Source organism: Sparus aurata, chromosome 21 (assembly GCF_900880675.1).
Source record: "Sparus aurata chromosome 21, fSpaAur1.1, whole genome shotgun sequence".
Classification (NCBI taxonomy): Eukaryota; Metazoa; Chordata; class Actinopteri; order Spariformes; family Sparidae; genus Sparus; species Sparus aurata.
The window spans coordinates 21,674,835-21,695,258 of record NC_044207.1 but is presented as its reverse complement, the minus strand read 5'-3'; the positions used below and the strand labels follow the sequence as shown (position 1 = coordinate 21,695,258).

Below are 20,424 nucleotides of genomic sequence, written 5' to 3'. Positions count from 1 at the left end.
GTTATATCACCATGAAACACAGGTCCAAAATACGACATTCAAGAATCCTGTCACTGGAAAGGAAGTTGAAGCGCACGGCTAAAGGTGTTGACCCTGCTCCTGCAGCCATAGAGTCGGCTGGAGGTGGTGCAGCGAGGAGACGATGAGCAAATAGAGCTGTGGTCCATCAGGCAACAAATCAGACACCAGAAAAAAAGGTGAGCACACCTCAGCGGACTCCTGGGTCGAAGTGGTTTAAGTCAGCCCGATTGGACACTACTGTTCGGCCTGACTCTTGTATCTCTATCTCTATGTAGCCATGGCAGAATCAACATACTGTCTTTCTTTAATGTAGGTTTTAGAAATGTGCCAATGACAGAACAAATGTAATTTTTTTGTATCTTCACTTATGGAGCCACCACATGTGCACAAAAACAGTTTGCAATAAAAGGTACCATGTTTTTAAAGAAGGAGTGATTCGTATTCTGCCCGTTTCTCCGCAGGCACGACCATCTACAAGCGGGGCGAGGTTTGTGTGAAATGCTTATGCTGTATTCCCATCAGGCCACTTTGATGTTCACGCTGTGTTTTATCTTATCGTGGACATTCATTTCTTTCTACCCTCTGTGGCCATCACAATTAAATCTTTGACAGCACCGTTCCACCTCGAACACAGCTTTCATCTTGAGCTTTTGGCTCAATCTGTTCCAGCCCCCAATCTGTATGTGTGACTGTGTGTGTGTGAATATTCACATGTAAGAAAAGAGGGAGAGCAGGTGGCATGCAAGGCAATATTTCCACTACGTGTAATCCTTTTGAAGATAATTCATCTCTGCTTTTAAGGTGTGTTTTTTTTTTTTTTTTGCCTTTTCCAGGAGAAACTCGGAAATTAATTTCTAAAGTGCCACCATATGTGCCTTTGACTCACTGCGAATGATTTCATTTATGGTCGTGCGTGGGATTTACCATATCAAGTTTGTAATTAAAAGCAGCACGCCATCGCTGACACGACGTCACAACTCATACTAAAGAGAGAGGGGTGTTTATGGGGCTGAAACTGACACTGACCCGGTTAAGCGCCACACTGTGAAAACAATAAATAATTCATATTCAACCAGTTCAAACCCTTGAGACCCTTCGGCAAGTCCAGTGATACAAACGTGCGTGTGCAGAAGAGGACTGCTCGTACTAAAAAAAATAAAAATCTAAGTAGATTCGAGTAAAAACTGCAAGGTCTCCAAAGATGACATATTACATGCTTATTTCATGCTGCGTTACTGAAGAATGTGCAGAAAAGGACCTAAAAAACCCCATAAAAATTTAGTTTTGGCTTTGTATGTTTCACCTGTGTACAGTGTGCGTTTGTTGTGTAGGCTTTATGCTCCATAACGCTGCGATTTAAAGTAGCATTATGCAACTTTTTCCCTTTAAAATAACAGCTCCAAAATCACTTTGATGCTACAGTGACTCGTTACAGGGTGAATGGTGTCTGCAGCAATATGTTGTATGTCCCTGACGTCGTGTTACACGTCGCAATTGCACCAGAAACAGTTGTGACGCAAGAGAAAACACCAAAAGACCCACTGTGAAAGAAGTGGTGGATAAATTATTTTAGGCGCCACAACCCCCGGAAATGACTCGTTTCATTAACAGAATTTGAGCCATTCGGTCCGATAACGTAAAGACAGTCTAGAAGAGCAGCACGATTAAATTATTTTATCCCCATTAAAGTTAGCCGGGCGCTAAACCAAATGTTAGCTGGCTCGGCCGGCGATCCATGTATTTTCATAGCCAGGAACACTTGTATGAATTCTTTAGTGCACTAAAGGCGTAAATGCAATTGACCTGCACTTACGCCTTTTGTGCGCCAAGCTCAGTGCACTTACGCCTATTTCACTCCAAACTCAGTTGAAGTTTTTCACTTACGCCTTTTTGTTTTCAGCCTTTATTTTAAAAAGTAACTATTATTGTGACCATATTTTTTTTTTTACCATTTGATAGAGCTCATCAAGACCTTCAAAATGATGTATACAACTTATTTTCGCCCAAGATGTCACTTACGCCCCTTGTGCTCCAAACCCTTGTTATGTCCTCATTACTTTTCCTGGCAACTGTTATATATCTGATATTCACACACAGGCCTACAAGTATGTAGCAATGTAGCAGACAGCAGCAAGACCACAAATGAAAAAAAAGGACACTTCTTTGTGATAAGCGAATTTAAAAAAAAACGAAATAAAGACGCACTTTCAAGCATGATGGCGTTTTAGTTTTGAAGACATGACGTTTGCGCCACTACAACATCTACTATCGTCCCACGTGACTGAATGTGTGGTGCGTTTTACGAATTATACCTGACGTCATTAATTGATCAGAGCAGCTCAGTTATGTGTGTCCGGCTCATCACTGTGAAGCCCGCTGCCTCTCTGTCTCCACACGCAGCGGCGCCCAGTGTGATCCGCTCTCTGACTTCATGTGTCTGTGAGTGATGGGGGAGAGGCTGAAAAGTGGCAGTGGACACTTACCGGGACCTTAATTGGATCAAGCGGCGCATTGATTAATTCAGATCTTAATCGCTAAGGTAAGGCAGTTGTATTCGTCTTTAACTCAAAATTATCAGAGGAGGTGGTGTTGTAGGCAAACTCTAAGTGTAAAGTCTAAATCTTGTCATCAAAATGTTTTGTTGACCCAGATAATTCGCGCACAATACGCAGAATTTTACGGATTAATAGTCTAATAAGCCCATTTGGAGATAATTAAAGACACATGATTGGAAACCCACTTCCATATTGATTGATTGGCATTTTGGACTAAATCTGAACCTAAACGACTAATATTTTCTTTGGGAATCTGACAATTGTCTCAAGGTAAACCACCTTTTATCTCAACTCCGAAAAGTTCGGAGGGGCAGTCTGACCAGTTGCCACTTTAATAGCGTGTATAGTATCTCACAGATATAAGTGACATAAACTCACTGTTCTGTTTCTTTTGTTAAAAGTATTTAATCAAATCTCTCAAACATTCAGTTTCCCCGGAACCAAATAAAGCGCGCGTAACAGCGCGTCTGGATGAGATTTACGAGTCGACGCGAGGGGCGAGTCTGTTATACTTGACTAAATTTAAACTAAGTCTAAAGAAAACAGGCTGTGAAACAGTCAGATTCATCATCCGCGACAACGATGAACACGTTTTAAATCTTGATGATCAAGAGGACCTCAGACACTCCCCTGATTTGATCCTTAAATAAAACAGTCCGGAACCATTTACAGCTAAGCACTTAAACTCATGTCCTTTCCATGTGCTGATACACTGAATTTTTATTTATTTATTTATTAGTGGAAAAATACATTTGCTCAAGTTGAGGGACATAGTGTTAATGCCTTTTCTGTGGTTGGTTATTTTGTCAAGAAGAGATTTGAGACCCAACAAAAGTAACCAAATAAAGACAATATATCAAACTATAAAACATTTGTTAGTGTCTTTATTTTCTATTTCTGTAAATGTAATGTTTGAAGGGTCATTCAGACATTCCGCTAAAAAAAAAATTAAAATAAAAAGAAAAGAGGAAAAAAAAATGATTGCGCTGTGCATTATCTTTGTAAAATCTGATGCATACAGTATATTGTTTGGTACTGACTGGAGGTTAGTGCTGTTTCATTAACACTCCTCTTTCTCACACTTCACATGAATCCATGATAGGTTTTTTTTTTTTTCCTGATGCATACAGCATGTGTGCTTCAGCAGCCTATAACTAACCAGAGGGTGACTAATTGAGACAGATGCTGAAGAGGCTGCAGTGTAGTGTGAGTGCGTCTCCTGTGTGCAAACTCTCACACTGATTCACTTATTGTTTTTCATCTGTTCCATCTAGCAGTGTTATTGCAAAAAAATATCATAAGATTTAACGGAAGAGAGAGTTTGTCTATCAAGGCAATAACTAATGGTGAGAATATGTCAGTTTGTGTTGTAATCCCTGCTAATCTGACATCTGGAAAAGAGTTTAAAAGGAGTGTAAATACTAAGATTCAGCAAAAATAAATTAGTTTGAATGCAGTAAACGTGCCACATATGAGGAACTGCGTTTCTGTCGGTACACGTTGCTGTTTTTCTGTAAAAATCGGTTGAGTTAAGGTTACACTGGGATGTGTTTGAGGTGCGTTTCCCCGGAAGCTATTATTAAACCACCTGTTTATTGACCCTTATGCCATTTATTGATCTATGCCTGTCAGTCACCATCTGACTTGAGCTGCTGAAGCAGAATGAACACATAAAAATAGACTGTGCTGATGTCAACAGACAGCTTTAAGGCACGGTAACGTATCAGTCCGCTCCTAGAGACGGGTAAGTTCAGGTAAGGGTAAAGGAAAGGTTATACACTTGTAGACCAAATTCAAAGACGTGAAAGCCCTCTGACTTTATTAGCTACCTGTTCAAATGTGAAACATGCGGCAAGTTTCTTTAGTCTGAAGTCTAAACAACTAAAAAAAAGGAATTACGCCTGGAATCAACCTTTAGATCTTTGTCAATGTAAACATCTCGCAACTCGAGAGCTTTTGAGTGATGAACAGAGTCAAGTCTCATTTGCGAAACTTTAAAAGGAAAAGCTCATCCAAAAATCTAAATTTAATGATTATCTTCTCACTCCTATGCCCATGGAGAGTAGTGTGAAGTTTCCTAGAAGCCTTGAATACACAGACTGTAAGTAATTGCATTATCCATAACATTGCTCTTGAAAAACGGATCGTTTTTCAGATGGCGCTGTTAGAAGACATTGCTTTCCACTCCAGCATACCTGTTCCACTGGATATAACCGTGGCTGTGGTCTACTCTGTGTTTGGTGAGTAACAGAAATTCAAACACATATTTTTTGTATTCCTTAACAGTCGATATAAAGAGTTAGAGACACTTATGACGCTGTCAATTAATTTTCTACTTGTTCTGCTCGGGCTGAAATGAACAGCATGAAACAAAGCCAGCACACTATGAAGCCTTGGCGGCATGATTTTGAAGGTGTTACTAAGTGACATGCAGTCCAACTCTTAGAACACTTAGAATACATAACTAATGTGTGTATGTGTTGTTTTACCCATATTCACTGTATGTATATTATGTAGAAATTCCATCTTCTCTTGGACGCACACACATCAATGTACAGATCCCTGCGAGGCCACCAGCGTGGCAGCTGCTCCTTTATTTTCGGTGCTTCTAATACAACCACATAAAGGGCCTCTGATAATTAATTCTACGGTGGGCCAATGAGCTGAAAAATAAAAAAAAGGTTAACATTCATCTCAGTCTTTGATCTTTGGCAGCATTACCAGAGAATCCTTACATTAGCAGGCTGCACACCAAGAAGGAAACCAAAAAGCCACAGTTTTAATACGAGATTTATTTTTCTGAATACCCTTTGTCTTTACTCACTTTAAAACAATAATGTTACAAGTACTAAATTACAAAAGTAGACTTTTTTTTCCCTACTTGCTGTGTTTGTTATAAATGTAAATGTGCTTGCTTTACCTGCGACCTGAATAGAAGAATCACCTGGAATCACAGCAATTGGTTTCTAACTGAGTATTTGTGGTTTATAACTGGCTGTTCATTATTAACCACTGTTCCACCTGTGGGGCCACTAGAGCTGTTAAAAGCTTCCACAGATTTTTAGTATATTAAAAGTTACATGTAGTCCATTTCCAAAGCGCAGACTGCCCTGTCACAAAAATAACAAACTAAAATGCATGACAGAGATCATAACTTCAACGTTAAATGAGCAATCTCATTGGCTACACAACAAATTTTTAGTCTAACAAATGCCAAAATTAACTAAGAGAGACTCATTAATCTTGGCACATTAGCCTTATGAGCCACAATCAACACATTCAAGGGTCGGGGTCTGTTTGTCCCTGCAGGGGTGTGTTCACTGTTTGGCAACAGCACACTTTTGTACATCTCCTACAAGAAAAAGCACCTCCTGAAACCCGCCGAGTACTTCATCATCAACCTCGCCGTCAGTGATTTGGGCCTGACTCTGTCCCTCTACCCCATGGCGATAATGTCGAGCTTCTACCACAGGTACCGCACTGTGAACCGACTGCAGTATTAAATCAAAGTGGAAAAACAAAGACAAAGTAGCCGTTCTCACCACCAGAGAATGGGATACTTTCATGTGCTGTAGGGAAGATTGTTTATATGTATTGCTTTTAAAATCAGACTCCCTTTCATATTTCATGGTTCATTAAACTGTACTGTATGGTTGGTTAGCAGAATGATTGCCTGTGAGTTCACACATATGGAGTGTCATGCTATTCTCCTCTTTGCCCTCCTTTACCCGCTCCCTCATTGATCTTCTGTCTCTGTCTTTGCCTTGCACTGCCCTCTTTTTCTTTCTTACACCCCCTTACCCTCCTACACAGGTGGCTGTTTGGGAAAACGGTCTGCTCCATATACGCTTTTTGCGGCATGTTGTTCGGCCTCTGCAGTCTGACCACTTTAACCCTGCTAAGCATGGTGTGCTTCGTGAAAGTGTGTTATCCGCTTTATGGTAAGTCTTCAAAGAAGCTATTTTTTGCCCAATGAAATGACACAGGATTAACCATCACATCCCTAAGTGGCTGATTGTTGATTTATCTGTGCGAGGAAACGAAGTGAAAATCCCCCCATAAGGGACTTCACATCAGTCTTCCTTTGATGACTGACATGTTCAGGGTCTGCACTCAATAAGAATTACGTGTGATGTTGGGTAATGCAGTGCGATAGGGCCTCCAGTATGACCTCAAGAAATGGTATTTTCCCAGGCAGTGTCACAAAAAGGGCTCTCAATTAGAAGCATTTCGTAAGAAAACAAATTTACATGGATTATTTTTCAGCCATTTTAAAGTCTCCCTTTGAGATGTAGGTCTAAAAATCATAATGATTACTTTAACTGCATTTATTTGAATGTCTTACTGTGGTATCAACCCCCCTGCATATTTACAGAGGCACATGTTTCATTACAACTTGCTAATGTCTACGTATATCTTGCAGCAGACACAACATTCACGCCTCCTCTTGCTTCAGAAGCCTTACTTTTTCGCTACTGCTGCAGTCGTCCAGGTGCCCACGCTCTACCTGAGCTAGCCCTGCAATTATCAATCCAGATAATTACCCAATGTTCCTTTCGCACTTCAGCAAAATTGGCTGCAACTGTCAAGCTGCCAGTGAAAATAAGAGATTCTGTCACTAGTGTTTGCAACTGCACTACCAAAATGCTGAATTAAATTAAACCAGGTTTGCTCTGCTAACCCAAGCCACACTTGAACAACCTGGTGACCTAACTCAATAACTCACAAAACTGAGCAATTGCTGAAGGAGTCCGGGGACTTTCTCATTGGGTGACACAGAAGTAGTTCATATTAGTTATCGTTGACTTATGTGCTGGTGTGGATTTAGTTGATTTAAGAAGGGGCAGAATACAATACCAGAAGGGCTATTTTCCATCTGATGTCCCATGGCCAAGGTGTTAAAAAGGCTTAAAAAAAACAAAACTTGGCAAAACTATCAAGGAGGGTTGTGTTTTCATCAGTTACACAAGCCAGCATGCAAACTGATAATCTTATGAGGCACCTCTCTCTGTGACTGCAACACATACTCCTTGATCTGTTATCCAAGGCACAGCATCCACTATTCTTTGGCCCAGCCACATCAGAAAATTCAAATTGCATTCTTTACTTTGCCTTGATTCTTCTGCCTCTGTTCAGAGCTGGTGTTAAGACCAAAATCTGCCTAGCACACCAGCTTCTGGCTGCAAATGACAAGAGAGTATGCACGGTTCAAACTTATGACTCTTCACTCTTCACGCCTTCCAGGAAAGACTGTCTGAAAATTACGCCCCTTTGAATGATTAGCTCAGCTCCCCCTCTATAATAGTAGGTTTTTATAAAAACCCTTTTGTTTCCAGCAGATCCAGTACTAAAGTGAGGTAAGTGCTTCTGAGAACACGCCTAGGAGGGCATCAACATGGTGAAACATCTCACTCATGCTACTCAGAAAACCAAGGTTTTCACACAACCTAAAGATTTCCACCCCCTAATTATGCCAGAATCCTTTATCTACATGAATAATAAAATCTAAACTTAATGTGTTTTTTCGCAGGAAACAGGTTCAACCCCGTTCACGGCCGTCTGCTCGTTGCCTGTGCTTGGCTTTATGCCCTGTTGTTTGCCTGCTCCCCACTGGCCCACTGGGGGAAATACGGACCAGAGCCTTATGGCACTGCCTGTTGCATTGACTGGCGCTTGTCCAATCAGCACAACACGGCACGCTCTTACACCGTGGCACTATTCATCTTCTGCTACATCCTCCCATGCTGTGTTATTGTAGCATCCTACACAGGCATTCTGGTCACAGTACAGGCGTCTCGCAAGAATATGGAGCAGCACACATCGAGGCAGACGCACATGAGCAGCATCCAGATAATTATTGTTAAGGTAAGAAGAAAGTTTGATAAACAACAATTATTACATCTGTCATGCCAGAGATACCATTTAGCGCATATGCTATTAAGTGACCTTACTCTGTCCCCAACAGTCTCAATTTTAAGTAATGATTTGAAGATAATAGTTCTGAAAAACCTCAGAGCAAAGCACCACTCTGGTGGCAAAGAAGTTTGTGAGCTTTGCTTTACTTCTGCAATCTGTCACTCACAATCTCTTCTCACCTTCTATAATCACATCTATAATCACATCTACACTATTATTAATCCACTTACACTCTTTCAACTCCGCAAAACATACATGCCCACAGACAAAATTAGTCCTTAGCCTAAAAGGTAACTCTCCTCTAAGAGTCCCTTGATCGCACCTGTGATTGTAAGTAGAAATCTTTTACTTTTCGCCCACCAAACTCAAGGCCGACTGTAACTTTTAAACAAATGCAAGATAAACCTCCCCATGGTTGTGCAGATACAGTAACGTGGTGGTGGTTCAGGGGTAAAACATCAAAGCGCCTCCTTTGAGACAAGTTCTCTGGCAAGTTCCTCACTCCTCCATTTGTTGAAGAAATCGGCAGTGACCTCAATAGATACTCCAGTGATGCAGCTTCTCATTAGCAGAAATTGGCTCCGACTGGACTGTGATGGATGAGAAGCTCCTGCTGCCTTTGCTGATAAATGGTGATCATCATATACCCTTCCCCTTAAGAATAACTCTGACTCATGCAAAAAAAAGCTCACAAAAATTGGCTTTCTGCCCATGTAGCATCTGACTGATGTTGGTCAATACACCTTTCAGAAAGTGAAGATACATGCTCAAATTCAGTCAGCCATAACAGCCAGTCTGAGGATATTCTGTATATATGAAAAGACCAAACCCAAATGTGAATGAATCCCACAAAGAAGTATTGGTTGTTTGGCCACGCACTGGAGAGTCAAGGACTCATAGACCTAGTCGGAGGAAGAGCTCAAGGTCTTGACTTGGCCTCAAAATGATCCAGATCCCAATCAAATTAAGCATCCCAGGGACAAGTCTGATCAATTGCATTCCCACCTTGCATCCCACATGACTCAAAGGATCTACCACCATCATCACCCTGGTGATGAGACACCACAGGACACCCCTGGAGGTCCTGTGTCCAATCCTTGATGGATCAAGGCCAAGTCTGATCTTGGTGGCTGCCATGGATTGGATTCTTTCTAGCACACCCCAGTAGGATCATGCTGGGATCTGGGGAATTTGGAGGCCAAGTCGATGCTTTGAGCATGTTTCGATGTTTGTCACATACATTGTGACACAAGGTTTCCCAACATAACGCTGGCTTTTAGATAAATGTTAACCACTTCACCTGGTGGTTTAAATGTGGTTTTAATGTTGTGACTGACTGGTGTCAACCATCCTGCAGCCTTAAGTACTCATTAGAGCATGTAATGAGTGATAATCTATGACTGACAATCGTCCCAAACAAATACACTGACTAACTCTCGTGTTTACTTTTGGGGAAGCTTCTTGGCCTTTTTGAAACATGAACGACTGTGTTCACTCTATGATCCATCTTAAAAGATTTACTTGTTAGAAATGTGTGTGTTTAGGGCTGAGAGCCACAAACAGGCTGGACAAAGTTGAAAAGTATTGACAAAAATGCATTATTGGTTCTGGTGTTTTCTTGGCATTTGTAAACATCAAGAAAAAATATATTTTTTTCAATATCAATGACACTTTTCTCCATTGTGCTTTATTTCCTGCAAGCTAAGTGTTGCTGTCTGCATCGGTTTCTTTGCGGCATGGAGTCCATACGCTGTGGTGTCAATGTGGGCTGCCTTCGGACGCATTGAGAATATCCCCCCTCTGGCATTTGCGATGCCGGCCATGTTTGCCAAGTCCTCCACCATCTACAACCCAATCATCTACCTGATGCTGAGGCCGAACTTCCGCAGAGGGATGTGCAGGGACCTGGGTACATCATGCCATGCCTGTCTGAAGGGCTGCTTCTGCTCCGAGGGGCTGGCTAAGTGCTGCTGCAAGCCAGAGATCAGGGTCAGACTTCGCACAATCCACGGACAGACCAACAAATTCCCCTTATCCAACTCGTCTCCTCAACCTCCTATGGTAGCACTACAGGACCACAGCTGTGAGAAGTGCAAGGATGCTTTCGAATGCTTCAGACGCTACCCTCAAATGTGTGGTGTCAGTAACCCTGCTGCCAATGGAGACTCGTCTAATCCGTCTAAGGATCAAGACACTCCAGTTTCCCAAACACATAAGCAAAAGACTCAAAGCACGAGCCACAAAAGGTCTTTGCTGGCCACCATGTGCGCAAAAAGAACTTCAGAAATAGACAACTTCCATATTAATTTAGAGATGGTTCCGGGGCATGCAAAAGTGGCTTGGCCCTGACATTTTCTCTCCATTTCTATGTTTATTGAATATCTCTGAACATATTTAGCAGGTTATGTTCTGTGAGATGTAAAACGACAGTACTTAATGTACTTTCAGGAATTCAGGAAAGCACCATATGCTCCCTAAGCGTTTGGGCAGCAGCCATGCAATTTATTGTGCAGCCCACTGTGCTTTATTTTGGCTAATGTGACAGAACGGCTTTGAGGTTAAACGCTGACAGCTATAATTTGAATGGTATTTTGTTTGCAGCAACTAATGTTCTGTTTAAATCAAATGTGTCCCAACTTAAACCTTCCTTAAAAAACACTGCTGGCAGCATTGTCTGCCGGAAAATGTATGTATTTATCCATAACCTTAACACAGTTGTATTTCAGGAGGCCTCCCCATTTTCCTTTAAAGTTTGCATACGCTTTTAAAGTTCTAAGCACCAGTCTCTAACGCTCCTGACAACTAGATTTAAAAAATATTTCTCTATATCATAAAACAGTCTTGATTAAATGATAATCGGTAAAAAAAAACAAAACAAGAGAAATCCCATCTTTAATTCAACATTAATTTAACAAATTCTCATAGACTTAATCAGGACTGTGTGGATGATGTTTGCTGGAATCCTTTTATCCTTAATGTGAAATTTGTCAAAAAATGTATTAAGAAAAAGGTGTTTTCCAATTTTTAAAACATTACAGTACCCTCAAAATAAAGGCCTAATTTTCAGGATTTGTCGGTTGCAGTTGGCAAACACTCCAATTAAAGTTGGCCCCTACTTCTTGGCTTCATGGGGGAGACAGAGAGAAAGAGCAGAGGTGGTTCGCGAGCAAGAGAGGAAGCGACGATTAGTGGGAACAAGATGTGAGTCAACATGGACACATCCCTGCACAACCCTCCAGATTTTGTATGATTTCATCCAATCCACTGTGTGTGTGTGTGTGTGTGTGTGTGTGTGTGTGTGTGTGTGTGTGTGTGTGTGTGTGTGTGTGTGTGCGTGTGTGTCCAGAGCTACGCTCCGCCCTTGGCCAAAGAGAAACACAGGCTGCAGCTCTTCATGATGGTCCAAGAACTGACAAGGGAGGAGGGGCAGCTATATGACCCTATGTTTATTCCGTCCCAACTGCACACTGTTATTGGCTGGGGGCTACACGCCACTGCCCAAAGGTTGACGCACAGAGAACATCCTGAACACAGCAAAATATTAATAAGAAAGAGCAGGCAGAGAGCAGGGTCTCTTCAGAGATACACAGTCACATACTTCTAGAAGCTTTTAAGGGATTTTTGAGAGAAAAACTTTTTTTTATGAGTCTTTAAATTTGTTTTTATGGGAAATCCTGCATATCATGGCTTTAAATCTGGCATTCTGCACTTTCAACATATGTTTTTGTTACTATTATTGTTATTTTTACTGTAATTGGCATATTTGGTGCAAGTATTATCTTAGGAAAACCTGAGTTCAGCCTCAGGGAATAAAACTGGCTGGGAACAAAATATGACAGTCACTGATGACTTGTATTTAATAATTTTAATATTTTGGTTTCAATATTACAGCAACCTACAGGTACGTTTACTTGAGAGCTGAGCACCACTTCAATTCTAAAACTGTTAGCACCTCCTTTACTATGCCAGCCCAAGTATTGTTTACACTTGACAATTGCAGGTATATCAATCATGGTGCTTTTGCAGTCATCCAACTACACACTGTACAGTATAGCACACAACACTGTTGCAAAATGCCATTATCATGGCATTGCACACTAGGTCTATCTAAACACATGAGAACTTCAAGTAATTCCTTATGACGTGTACAATGGAAAAGCTATATTTCTTGTCTTTACTGCCCAAAATTATGGGACAGATTTATTTCACTACAACAGAGGGAAAGAGACGAAAGCAAGATAAAAACAAACCCAAATAATGCAGCTGTATATAAATGCATTAGTGGATCACATCCATGCTGTTTGTAACTGTTGTTATGTGTAACTGTGTCCACTGTGTAAAGTGAACATGACTTGAATTGGATTTGGGCAATCTCTCAGGAGCAAATGCATTTTAGGCGACTTGATTGTTTCAGTTTCTCAGGCGCTGACAGAAGTGTTACACTCATAAGCCTACTACTATTTCATCTGTTCTAATTAAGAAATGTATTGTTGTTTTACCAATTTTCTAATTATTGTCCTATTGTTAATATTTCATATTGCACTTCATTAGATTTTATCTATCAATCAACAGGGCCACATTAACAACATCTCTGAATATGAGAGATGGATGTAATTACTGTTGAGAAACTGGAAAGATTTATCATTCATCTGTGATGGCATGGAGGGGATTAATTTTCTTGCATTTGGTAAGGAGATTATTAAACTCACCAGGTGAAAAATGACTGGCTGTTCGATTTGCATAAGCATACCACTGTCGCATCTGTAATCCATTAAAAGGTGCATTGAAATGTGATTTAAACGAGTCTTTTCAATGATAATGGTGAAAGGGAAAATGTGTCTTCCTGTCAGAAGTAAACAGATCATCTGGAAAAATGCAACTTTTAAACACAAAAATTGACATTTATACAAAATACTATCATGCAAAAAAGTCTTGGTTACTATATGCAAAATGTTCCAGGGTCTAATTACTGTCCATATTAGGTCACAATATAAACATTATATCTGGCCATATTGCAGTCTTTCAAAGTGTTAATTTGCTTTAAGACCAAATTAAATTTTGAGTACTAATACTAATTGTACACTGTATGTACCAATTGTATTAGTAATTTGTATAAGACTTAAAAAACCTTTTCCACGTTCAAATGTTATGTTTCTGTGCGCACCTTAACATTTTCTTAGTGCATTGCATTGTGGGATAATAGTGTCCATTTGTCTAATTTGACAACAACGTTTTTCCACTAAAATATTTTGTACAACACAGACTTGACTTTAGTCTGTAGTGTGGATTTGGGATACTAACTATTGTCTTTTATGTCATGTTTTCAGTATATTGATATCCAATAACAAGTTTCTATGTGTACCCAGTTAAGATCTGAAGATAATATTAGATAAGAAACAATACCAGCTCAAGTTGTGTGGTGCCATCTATGACATGCATGGAATATGGATTATTTGGGGATTTTTCAAACACATGTAAATGTCTGAATGTCAAAATGGATTTTCCGGTAGATCAAGGTTTGGGTAAAGCTTGTGGAATAGTGAAGAAAGAAAAGTGCGAAAAGTTTTGCTTTTGATGCTGTCACATCAGTCTTATATTGTATAAAGAGTAATACAATCCACATGTCAGACCCATAACACATACATACAATTCATTTTGTAATGAAATCGAATCACACATAAACATTTCTCCAAGACAACATGACAACTTGTAATCCAAAAATGCTTGATCCAGTACAGCACAGCAGCTCATCATTGGAGAGAGGCCCTATACTAAACACAAGTGGCTATGTAGCAGTAATTCATGCACTTTTGCATATTAAGAGACATGAAAGCACATCATCTACACCAGGTCTGAGATTAACGGAAGCAGAGTTTGATTTACTCATGAGCAAATTATCTGCTGACCCCTACTGGACACATGAATCACAACAATAATGCACATTAATATAAAACTACATAGAGGTTCATGTCAATTATTGGCCTTACCTGATCTGTGTTTGAAGTCATAATATTTGTGTTGGGCTGCAATAAAGGTTGTAAATGAAAATCGTCATTCACATTAATCACCAATAACCAGCCTAGTTGCCCACAGCTGTGATAAATGTTTACAACCCACTATTTGATTGTCCCTGAATAGGAGTCTGTTATTCAGTTAAAGCTACAGTATCAGTGTACTCTTTTCGCAGACATCATCACACAAAGATCAGTTTCTTATAAAACAAATACTTTACAATGTTTGTATTAAAAATGTTACTTTTGCAATAATTCTTGTTTTGACATGCTACACGTCAAAACTCATTATGGAGGCCATTACTCTCTCATAGCAAATTACAAAATGAACAATGATTTCAATGTTCCATTATAAAAAGGAATCTGAACACTGATCATATTCATCTCTACTTGCCATTAAAGATACGATTGGTAGTTTGAAATGTCAAAATAATAGAGTGATCATTCAGATCAGTAAGGATCATGAAGTTTTCATAGCTAACATCTCCATGAAAATGGTCGACAGCAAACTTGCTTGGAAAGGTACAGCTCGGTTGAGCGGTTCAGTTTTCCATTTGCCGTTTCAAACACTCCAAGTAACACAGAAAACATTCTGTGTCACCTGTAGTGCTCTTGTTTGAGATGATATCTCAAACCAGTAATATATAAAACCAAAATGGTGTTTTGGTTTTACAGCCTTTACATTTTTACAGACAGCTCAGTAAAAGTCATTTCGAGAGGATGAGGCAAAACTGTCAATGTTCATCAGATTGGGGAGGAAAAACCACAGGTGTCCAGTATTTTCTGGATGACGTCTACCTTGATCTGTCCATCAAGTGCTCGACACAGCTTCCCAATTGTGCAGCCGATGCTTCCCTCCTTCATTTTCCAACGATCCAGCATCTGGTACACCATCTCCGGCAGGCCATCGCGGTAATAGTCATGCTCAATGGTCTCTATTTCCACAGTAGTCAGGCCCAGTCGCCGCCCACAACGCTTCCATTTGTTCCCGATGTTTTCCCTCAACAGTTCCAGGTGCTCCTCAGTCACAGTGTGGTCCTCTAAATAACAAAAAAAGATACACCTGTTAGATGCTGTTTGTTCATCTCTAGTAAAACTAGACAAGTGTGTACGTATTATTTACTGATCCATGACATGAACTGGAAAAAGCTCTGAATTCTGGGGTGCATTTGCATGGAATCAAGCTCGCGTGAAAAAAAATTTCTGGCTTACCATATTTTATAATGCCTTCTCTGATGGGAGAGTAAGCCGGGCCGTTACCGGGTTGAGACAATAAACTATGTGAGGAGTCGTATCCTCTAATACTCATCATGTTGTTGCTTCCAATCTGGATCCCACTGGCATTCTGAATGTAAAGGGAAGCTGAAAACAAGCACAAGGCAAGCATAAAAGCATAATATATATGTCAGTCAAGGTTGAAAGAAGCAGCTGTAAGCACCAGAGGCAAATGTGTGTACCTGGATCTTGTGGGAGGCTGCTCTTGGAAGGGGCCAGCAGATGCCCAGGGCTGATTTCAGGAGCCGATGTCTCAGATACTGGGTAAGTTGGCCAGGACTGCTGGCGGCCATAGTGAGACTGTGGATGTTGCTGGTTAAACTGTGGTAGAGAAGACGTGCTGGCAGACATTGGCAAGTGCGATGGAATCGGTGTGGGAGAGTTCATGGACTCATACAGATCAGGAGTATGATATCTAGCCTCTTCCTGGCTCGTGGGCTGCACTGGCTCTTTGGTCCAGGAATGGACAGAGGATACACAAGAGGGTCTGTCTTGTTCTGCTTGCCTTATGATGTGATCTGACACGACGTGTTGCAGGAAAGGATTTGAGTTGCTGCGTAGGTGGCAGGAGGCGCTGTCAGGTTGGTTCTCATGGTTATAGCTACCGTGTTTGTGGTACTGAAGCTCCCGATCCAGTTTCTCCTCCAAAGGTGAAGGGGTGCTGACTGCCCTTGCATCTGTCTGAACAGACTCCCGAGATGGCTCATAGTGGATGTCATGCAGGTCCTCAATACTGGCTTCAACTGGCTCAGATACACTTCTGTCTGAACTCACCAAAGAAGCTGGGTTATCTGCAAAGTAAATATGTATATATAAAAAAATAATTTTTAACTTTTGAAACATTAGAACATTAAAGGTAATACAGTCTAGTAGACATTCGAGTGTGTACAGTAGCTCCAGGCCATCATGATTATCAACAGTGCTCACCTGCTGAATAACATTCAGGGGTCATTGATAAAGATTTCATCTTCTCAACAAGGTCGTCTGGGCCTTCATATAACTTCTGCATAAAAATCATATGGGAGAATCATTACACAAAATGCTCAGAATGTCTATTTATTTGGCTTCAAATATACTACTTGGTGTAAATAGTCTCACATAAAATCCTAAAGAAAATATATGCGGGGCACCCATTAGCTCAGTTGGTAGAGTGGGCATCCCATGTGCAGAGGCCTTGCCTTCGAGTCCGATTTGTGGCCCTTTGCTGTCATCTCTGAGCTGTCCTATCAATAAAGCCATAAAAGTACTTGAAAAAAGAGATATATTCACCGTCAGTTCCAGTAAATCTTCCTCTACACGAGGTTCAAGTTTTTCCATGTAGAAAGGAAGAAAGGTTTCGTAGCTTTCTGCAAAAAAAGCAAAGGGGGAGAGAAAAGGTGATAAGACAGTCTGCATCATGGATTATTCATAATCCACTGAAGGGTTCAAATGACATGTGCGCACACAGAAAGTGCACCTTTAAATGTTGGTCGTTGCTTTGGATTGTGCTCCCAGCACCTCTTCATCAGCTGAATCATCTCTGCAGGCGTGTCGTCTGGAATCAGGTCCTCTGCCGGTCGGTCACCATTTCGTACACACTGGCATATGTGGTCTTCGCACCTGGCATCTTACAGTGACATAAAAAATACACTTATTTAGTTGTCTGCATGCAGGCAGTAACCCTGAAAAAGACCCTATTCATGGATAAGATGTGTCTGTTTTGACCACCCAACTCACTTGCATATGGCTCTCCCCCTGTGAGGATGACCCAAACCACAATCGCAAAGCTGTAGACATCAGATTTCTCAGTGGAGGGGGTGTGTATGCTCTCCAGGTGCTCAGGGGCCATGTAGCTCAGTGTGCCAGCTCCCCTCGCTTCAGCTGATCGCCCCTTACGGCTCTTCCTGCGAGACTCCTCCTTCGTGAGTCTACTCCATGCCTGGCAGGTGGCCAGGCCAAGGTCAGCAATCTTTTTTTCAGAAGACAAGAAGAACATGTTAATCATCACAGGAGAGATTCGATGCCCTCTGCAATCAGGTGAAAAAATGTAAATATAACATCAACAGAAATAGGACAAAATGAGTTGGAAAATGATTCAATCAAAAATCCAAGACAAACACGATGATATACGGATGCTGTCAGAATGTATCACAGGCCATAGTGTGTAATATACCTTAATGTGAAAGTCCTTGTCAACTAAAATGTTTTCTGGCTTGATGTCCTTGTGTATGATCTGTCTCTCTGTGAGGTACACCATCGCTTCCAAAATCTCCACAATGATTCTGCCCTTGATGGATGTTGGTACAGTGACCTGGAAATAATTTTAGCATATTAATCCATAAAAAAAACCTGGTAGAACTCCTGATGCTACAGACATGAGTTGTGAAACTTTCTCTAATCAGTGCCATTATTATAGATATTGAAACTGCTGACCGTCTCCAGCATGACCAGCAGGTTGCCTCTGGGGATGAGTTCCATGACTAGCGAGCAGTCTCTATCCTCCATGATCACACCCAGCAACTTCACCACCCGCTCATGGTTCAAGCTCGCCATGATGTTCCCTTCCTCCAGCAGTGACCGTTTACTCTCCCTGGAAAGAACAGTAAAAAATAGTGTGAAACAAATGCCTCCAGACAAATGCCATCTTATTTAGTCTTGTAGTGCGATAAGTTGTTGTGCACAGCTCTCTTCCTGTAATCTTTAGACAGAGGATGTGGTTCACTGTACAGATTCTGAAGCCCACCGAGGCGAGATGTGAATGTCATTTTAGGCTGTTTAAATACAAGTGAATTGACAATTCTCCTTATTAAAGGGATATTAGGATCCGTGTACGTGTAGTTGTTGTCATTCTAAAAAACAGCTACAAATATTCAGACAAGTTGTGCCTGCATCTAACTTTCAAGTGCCACATTCACCCACGTCCTCATGTCATAGTTCCACAAAGTGAAGTGAAGATTTTACATTTAGGAACAAGGAGCACCTGTATCAGATCTGCACACTAGAAATATCCATATGTTTAGATACAGCATCAGGGAAATAAAAAGTTGGATTGATGCAGGCCTTGCAGGACATACAGTAAATCCCACGTTAAGGCCAAAATCATACAATTTTAAGGGCAGAGGGGGCTGTATGTAAGTAGTGCTCCAACACAATACAACACTGGTTTTAAAAAACAGATGATTGCCCTACATCCGCATTTCATCTGGACTCATGTCTCCTTTTTTTCTGTTAAAAGGAAGTAGTGATAAATCAGTGCGTGTGTGTCATGGACAAACATTGTTATGTAACTCCAAACTAGACTTCATTATGTTAAAACATACAACATCGTGTTATATTACATGAAGAATTTTACTTTCTAAGGTTCAAAACATATCTGAGTTTTGTGTAGGGAGGCTGCCTGGTGTGTCTCTGGGCACATGACTTAAGTTACCATCAGGAGACGGGGAATACCCCGCAAACTCCATACAAAAAGAGATACACAAGAGGACTTACTCGTTACGAAGAGGGCCAGTGTATATAGTCTTTAGAACCACCTGGCCGAGGGTGACATGGTAGCACAGGTAAACGTCTCCGAACCCTCCGTAGTCCAGCGGCTCTTTTTTAATGAGATCCGTCGATCTCATGTGAAGCGAAGGCTGCGGCGCGGTGGCCATCCCTGTTAAAAGGTCACAGTAAAACAGCCTAACAACACACAAAACACATCAGCAAACATGTGAAACGTGGCTAGAACGCTATACAATGTCAAATACAGCGAGTGCAAATGAGCTGAGGGGACTAAAATGAATGACAGAAGCGGCGAATCAACCATCCGTAACTTTCAAAACACTCCCACAGGACAGATGTGAGCTAGCTTAACATGTCCGATAGTTTCGGCTACGCCACAAACTTTAGCCGTTACGCCGTTAGCCAAACTCTTCGCCCTAAAAACAATGTACACATAATTATCAGTCAATTTCAACAACAGCTGGAATAAAACGGTTACCATAAAGTGATGTTCAGCCCAAACGGAGCACTTTCTTTATAGTTCCGGGGTTTCCTCGACGTCGTCCAAAGTGAAACCAGCCGGGGATGTAAAAACTACAGACAGCCTCACGAGTCGATGACAGAGCAGGACGACTAGCAGACACTCGACACACTTGTGGCTAAAAAACGGCATTAAAAACGCTTTCTTTGATAACACACAGGTGCTGGATGTGATATTATGTTGTTCTCTTCTGGGGTTTGTTAATTTTGATTGTATTCTTGACATAAAGAAATGCTCGGACGTAGGACAGTTGTGAATCTTGTCGTGTGGCGTTGTCGACACCTACTGGTGTAATCAAGTATCGCACAGTAAACTAACTTGTATTGCTCAGCAGTAGTTTGGTTCAAGATGTGATGTGATAGACTGTTCTAGTTTGCTTTACTGCCACACACACACAGACACAGTTTCAAGCTACATCTAAACCTCACCTGTGCTTTTTTTAGAGACTAAATCTTTTACTGGAACCAAACTGTGATGTTTTGATATTTTGGAAGTATAGCAACAAACCAGCTAAAGTGATGCTTAGGCCTAAGGGAGGGGAAAAAAAAAGGAAAAGTTCATTGATAAAACAAGCATTTATGTGAAACTAGAGCGGGAAACCACCTGAAGTGTAGCCTCTGACAGCGTGGGCGATGTATGAAAC

General features: G+C 41.0%; 2 protein-coding genes across 3 annotated transcripts; one reads left to right on the top strand and one right to left on the bottom strand.

Moving 5' to 3' along the window:
* The first annotated feature begins 2,413 nt into the window (after positions 1 to 2,413).
* opn7a (opsin 7, group member a) lies at positions 2,414 to 11,032 on the top strand. Its single transcript, XM_030404007.1, has 6 exons — positions 2,414 to 2,560; positions 4,732 to 4,816; positions 5,886 to 6,048; positions 6,390 to 6,517; positions 8,107 to 8,441; positions 10,194 to 11,032. Exons 2-6 carry the CDS (start codon positions 4,732 to 4,734, stop codon positions 10,839 to 10,841), a joined length of 1,359 nt encoding a protein of 452 aa, XP_030259867.1. The 5' UTR covers positions 2,414 to 2,560; the 3' UTR covers positions 10,842 to 11,032.
* A 3,023-nt stretch (positions 11,033 to 14,055) lies between these two features.
* Positions 14,056 to 19,957, bottom strand: ripk1l (receptor (TNFRSF)-interacting serine-threonine kinase 1, like). Of its 2 annotated transcripts, none has more exons than XM_030404005.1 (11): positions 19,740 to 19,957; positions 19,250 to 19,438; positions 18,191 to 18,347; positions 17,931 to 18,068; positions 17,495 to 17,726; positions 17,235 to 17,384; positions 17,048 to 17,124; positions 16,706 to 16,781; positions 15,961 to 16,569; positions 15,716 to 15,865; positions 14,056 to 15,543 (listed from the first exon to the last, which is right to left on the bottom strand). In XM_030404005.1, exons 2-11 carry the CDS (start codon positions 19,408 to 19,410, stop codon positions 15,248 to 15,250), a joined length of 2,046 nt encoding a protein of 681 aa, XP_030259865.1. In that variant the 5' UTR covers positions 19,411 to 19,438; positions 19,740 to 19,957; the 3' UTR covers positions 14,056 to 15,247. The 2 variants fall into 2 exon arrangements, with proteins under 2 accessions (XP_030259865.1, XP_030259866.1); XM_030404006.1 differs by having other exon boundaries at positions 19,250 to 19,412.
* Positions 19,958 to 20,424: the final 467 nt, after the last annotated feature.

Coding starts and splice junctions, on each gene's coding strand:
- opn7a (XM_030404007.1), top strand. CDS start 4,732: ATGGCGCTGTTAGAAGACATTGCTTTCCACTCCAGCATACCTGTTCCA. Junction 6,518..8,106: donor AGTGTGTTATCCGCTTTATG/GTAAGTCTTCAA, acceptor GTTTTTTCGCAG/GAAACAGGTTCAACCCCGTT. Junction 8,442..10,193: donor TCCAGATAATTATTGTTAAG/GTAAGAAGAAAG, acceptor ATTTCCTGCAAG/CTAAGTGTTGCTGTCTGCAT.
- ripk1l (XM_030404005.1), bottom strand. CDS start 19,410: ATGGCCACCGCGCCGCAGCCTTCGCTTCACATGAGATCGACGGATCTC. Junction 18,069..18,190: donor TGCTGGTCATGCTGGAGACG/GTCAGCAGTTTC, acceptor AATTATTTCCAG/GTCACTGTACCAACATCCAT. Junction 16,570..16,705: donor CCCTGAATGTTATTCAGCAG/GTGAGCACTGTT, acceptor TTTACTTTGCAG/ATAACCCAGCTTCTTTGGTG.